Source organism: Muntiacus reevesi, chromosome 2 (genome assembly GCF_963930625.1).
Source record: "Muntiacus reevesi chromosome 2, mMunRee1.1, whole genome shotgun sequence".
Taxonomy (NCBI): Eukaryota; Metazoa; Chordata; class Mammalia; order Artiodactyla; family Cervidae; genus Muntiacus; species Muntiacus reevesi.
The window spans coordinates 271,950,186-271,955,832 of record NC_089250.1 but is presented as its reverse complement, the minus strand read 5'-3'; the positions used below and the strand labels follow the sequence as shown (position 1 = coordinate 271,955,832).

The window sequence follows — 5,647 nt, the reverse complement described above, 5'->3', positions numbered from 1 at the left end:
CCTGAGGAGCAATGAATGAGAAGGAACAGTTCAGGGGTTCTGGGGGCCTGGCAATATTCCATTTACTGATCTAGGTACAGACCACAGAAATGTACTCATTCTGTGAATTTCTGTTGAGCTCTGACTGTATAAACTGCATGTTAATACAGCTAATATTTTAAAATACATATCACCAATCAAAAAGTTGGGATATGCTGTGAGAATGACCATCATCAAAGACCACTCCTGGGTACATATCTGAAGAAAATGAAAACACTAATTCAAAACAATATGTGCATCTCAATGTTCATAGCAGCATTATTTACAATAACCAGATATGAGAGCAAATTGTGTTACCAACAGATGAATGGATAAAGAACATGTGATACATATAGATGGAATATATCTATACCACACAAAATGGAATGCTAGTTAGCAATAAAAAAATAATGAAATCCTGCCACTTGCAACAATACAGATGGATTTAGAGGGTATTATGCTTTAGTAAATATGTCAGAGAAAGACAAACACTATATGATACATTTATTTGTGGAATCTAAAGTATTGAACAAATTACTGAATATAACAAAAAGAACAGACTTAAAGATATAGAAAACAAGGCTACCACAGGGAGGCAGAGGGTAGGGGGATAAGAGCTGCAAATGACTATGTATGAAATAAATAAAGTACAGGGAATATTGTACAGTACAGGATACACAACTAATCTTTTATAATAAGTAGAGTATAAACTTTAAATATTGTGAATCACTATTGTAGATCTGAAACTTACATAATATTGTAAACAAAATATACCTCAATCTTTAAAAATTAAATTTTAAAAATGAAAAGTGGAAACAAAGGTAAATAATTAAATAAGCAAGTAAATAAATAAAGGTTTCTTTGGAGTGTTCTAGAAAAAAAATAGATGGGATACAGAAAACAGATTACTGTTGCAACGTCCTCATATTACAAAGGTGGTGTTTAACAGTATTAGATACAACGACACTGTGATTACCTTTGGAAAATATGCTGTAATTTCTGGGTAAAAGCTAACGAATACATAGGATACAACTTTTCAAAGAAAATATATAAATTATACTATAGAATTATATTTAGAAATTAATAGAAAAGAAGCTAACATAGATAAAATAAGAAAATACTCTAACAGCAAACATATCAATTATTACATTAAATTTATATAGACTAATTTCTTTTTTTTTTAATTTTTTTTATTAGTTGGAGGCTAATTACTTCACAACATTTCAGTGGGTTTTGTCATACATTGATATGAATCAGCCATAGAGTTACATGTATTCCCCATCCCAATCCCCCCTCCCACCTCCCTCTCCACCCGATTCCTTTGGGTCTTCCCAGTGCACCAGGCCCGAGCACTTGTCTCATGCATCCCACCTGGGCTGGTGATCTGTTTCACCATAGATAATATACACGCTGTTCTTTCGAAACATTGAAAATTTTTTACCTTATTCATGAATGAGTTTACAGGAGATATGGCCACATAATAGAATTAAAGTAGGAAAATTAAAAAAAAAATTTCACGGAGTTTTAAGCAGCAGCTAACATGGCAACGTACTCCTTAGATAACATACACTTTGAGTTTTGTTATTGTAATTAGTGGTATTTTCAATTTTTCTTATTGTACAACTTTCCAATATACTGACTAATGGATACCAAACATGACAGACTTTATGCATATATACACACATATCACACACAGACATATATACACATATGTAGGTTTTTCTTTCATTTTTTTCTTCTTCTGTTGTAATCCAGTTTTTGGTAAATATTTAAGTGTCTCATGTGAGAAAGAAATAGTGGTTTCTATTTGGATACAAGGTTCAATCTACATATCAATTGGTTGAAAATAATTTTTTTGTTTTTCAAACCATTGAATTGTCAATACTTTCACTGGTTTCAGAACATCAATACAGAGAAAACCACATCAAAATCTCTCCTAAATTTGAGGCAATATCCACATTGCTCATTGAAAGTCTGGGAGCTCTAGGGAATTCCTTGGCAGTCCTGTGATTGGGACTCCGAGCATCCACTGAAGGAGGCCCAGGTTCCATTCCTGGTCAGGGAACTAACATCCCAGAAACTGAGCAGCTCGACGAGAAAAAAAAAAAAAATCAAGGAACCCCAAATTCCAAACTCTGTATACACAAAATGGATCTTTGTGTGTCTTTCATGTCTTTTCGTTTCAAATGGATCTTCATGTGATGCTCTGAATGACTATGCTAAAGTCCTTGACTGTGTGGATTACAACAACCTGTGGAAAATTCTTAAAGACATGGAAATACCAGACCACCTTACTTGTCTCCTAAGAAATCTGTATGCAGGTCAAGAAGCAACAGTTAGAAGCAGACATGGACTGGTTCAAAATTGGGAAGGGAGTGCATCAAAGCTGTGTATTATCACCCTGCTTATTTAACTTATATGCAGAGTACATCATATGAAATGCTGGGCTGAATTAATCACAAGCTGGAATCAAGATTTCCAGGAGAAAATATCAACAACCTCAGATATACCACTCTAATGGAAGAAAGTGAAGAGGAACAAAAGAGCCTCTTGATGAGGATGAAAGAGGAGAGTGAAAAAGCTGGCTTAAAACTCAACATTCAGAAAAATGAAGATCATGGCATCTGGCCCCATCACTTCATGGCAAATAGATGGGAAAACAATGAAAACAGTGACAGATTTTTATTTTATTGGGCTCCAAAAATCACTGAGGACAGTGACTGCAGCCATGAAATTAAAAGACACTTGCTCCTTGGAAGAAAAGTTATGACCAACCTAGATAGCATATTCTAAAGCAGAGACATCACTTTGCCAACAAAGGTCCATATAGTCAAAGTTACAGTTTTTCCAGTAGTCATGTACAATGTGACAGCTGGGCCATAAAGAAGGCTGAACATAGAAAAATTGATACTTTCAAATTGTGATGCTGGAGAAAACTCTTGTGAGTGAGTCCCTTGGAAAGCAAGGAGATCGAACCAGTCAATCTTTAAGGAAATCAATCCTGAATATTCAGTGGAAGGATTGATGTTGAAGCTGAAGCTCCAATACTTTGGCCACCTGATGCAGGCAGCCAATTCATTGGAAAAGACCCTGATGCTGGAAAAGATTGTGGTAAGGAGGAGAAGAGGATGACAAAAAATGAAGTGGTTGGATGGCATCATCAATTCAATGGATATGAGTTTGAACAAACTCCAGGAAATAGGGAAGGATAGGGAAGCCTGGAGTGCTGCAGTCCACAGGGTCACAAGGAGTCAGACACAACTTAGTGACTGAGCAACAACAGTAGAAATAAATTTCATCACTTTAGGGACATGAGCAATACCTCCAAATGTCTTTCTTGACAACTTGCCCAAGTCATCGTCACAAAAGACAGAAATGTGCCTCTGCAAACCCCAATTTCATGCAATTCACATCTTATTCAGTTTTCACATCACCAAATATTGTTTCAAACTATGGTAAAATGTCATTTTATGCACTCATTTGCCCAACTCCAGTTCAATTTGGACATTTGTAACTGGAAATGTTTAAACATGCACATCTCCCTATACAGCATCACATTTCAAGTACATAACTGGCATCTCTCTAGGGACACAATGGACAAACCTCATAAATGGTTCCAAAAAGCTTTACTCAAGCACTGAATTTCCCCTCCAGCACTATTATCTTCAGTTTCAGTCATGGCCTGCCACATTCTCTTCCATTTCCACAAACCTTTTCTTAATATTCCAGGTCAACTTCATTTTTCAGAAATATACTGTGACACACTCACACAATTACACACTCATACAATTACACACTCACACAATTCTCCATAGTATCCGGATTGTTTAGGACCTGTTGTTTATTAGTGTATAAATTCTGAACTCCTCCAGTGCAAGCACTAGGGAAACTTCCAATAGTACTTATATATCTTTAGTTACAATTATCTTTATAACTGCGTTACTTGGAGAAGATGCTCACCGTGTTTTGCTGACATACTATTTCTGCTCAACCACTCATAATCTCAGTTAGGACTCTGGGGGAAGTGACTATGAAATGAACATAGTCCAAATACATCCATTTTACATTTTTCTCACAGGATTACAGGATGTTTTATTACTTATCCTTGCAAAACAGATCCTGAATATTCTGGAGTCACGCCTCATGAGCAGAGTTGAGAGTTGCAAAATATGCAATGATTATTGCAGAGGTTTTCACAAACAACAAAAAAAAATACTGGCTTTTTTTTTAAAAGCAATGGTAATATTACTGATGAAGGAAAAGTTGTTGAAATAGATAAAGGTGCTCACCAGGAGGATGGTTTTTGTGGCTCTGGACTCAGGGGAGGATATGGAGGAGACATTGATCCTATGACTGTTTTGGACCCACAGTGCAAATATATACCATTTACATCTTTCTCATAAGGGTAAGGGAGTTTGTATCCCTTTTCCCAGCAAAGCAGAGTCTGGACATTCTGGAGTCACGACTCATGAGCAGAAAGGGGCTGATAGTTGGAAAATATGTGATGATTATGGCAGAGATGTTCATAACGAACAAACCAGGATCTTTCAAAACACTCAAAACAATATGACAGATGGAGGAAAGGGTGTTAAAACAGACAAAGGTGCTCACCACAAGAAGGACAGTTTTGGTGGCTCTGGACTCAGGAGAGGATATGGAGGAGACATTGATCCTGTGAAAGTTTTGGACCCTCTGCTTGTGCCTGTACAGGATAAAAACCGTGGAGCCACTGGCCAAGATCATGACCACAAAACATAAGACATCAGGGAATGATATCAACATTGCATATAATAAGTCTCCGGTTTGGTCATGACAAACAGAAGAACAGTGTCCAAAACGTTTTCTGTTTGTGAAGGTTTTGTTGCTCAAATTTCCACTCATATACATAGGATACACAACATTTACCAGCATGTTCACGATCCAGCACAGGATAATTGAAGGGAAAACCAGCTGCTGAGCTTTCATTTTAAGCTCTGCCCACCTGGAGGTCTGGGGACAGATAGTGATGGCCTGGAAGACACTCAGGAGCAAAGTGGTGCCGATGGACACCCCTCTGCTCACTCCACGAACATACGGGAAAAACCTGCATGTAAAGTCACTGTCGATGTGGTACCACCCATAATTTGTCATTGTATTGTGGTATCCATTAGAGAACAGAACCAAGATGTTGGCGACAATCAGGTTCTTGACAAAGAAATCTATGGTCCTCAGCCTACATCCAGTGCAATAAAGGAAGAGATAATGGTAAAGAAGAGAGACATTCCCCAGGATTCCGAACAGAGTCTGTGATAAGAAGACCGTTCTTATTGCCAAGTCACCAGCAGCCATGCTGGCAGATCTCGGTGACTGATGGTGTCTTCTGAGCTAGAGGGTCCTGCATGGGAACATGAGGTGTGGAACATAGATACCTTGTAAACTGAAAGGCAACAATGTGCTTACAAATACTTCCTGTGGTTTAGTCACTAAGTCACGTCTGCCTCTTGCGACCTCATGGACTATAGCCTGCCAGGTTCTTCTGTCCATGGGATTCTCCTGGCAAGAATACTGGAGTGGGTTGCCATTTCCTTCTCCAGGGGATCTTCCCGACCCAGGAATTGAACCCGGGTCTCCTGCATTGCAGGCAGATTCT

At 38.0% G+C, this 5,647-nt stretch overlaps 1 protein-coding gene across 1 annotated transcript; it reads right to left on the bottom strand.

Annotated features, from left to right (window-relative positions):
- Positions 1-4,404: 4,404 nt before the first annotated feature.
- Positions 4,405-5,346, bottom strand: LOC136161676 (vomeronasal type-1 receptor 4-like). Its single transcript, XM_065926701.1, has one exon. The coding sequence runs from the start codon at positions 5,344-5,346 to the stop codon at positions 4,405-4,407; it is 942 nt and encodes a 313-aa protein (XP_065782773.1).
- Positions 5,347-5,647: the final 301 nt, after the last annotated feature.

What these genes read in the sequence shown, in the direction of transcription:
- LOC136161676 (XM_065926701.1), bottom strand. Translation starts at nt 5,346, where the DNA reads ATGGCTGCTGGTGACTTGGCAATAAGAACGGTCTTCTTATCACAGACT.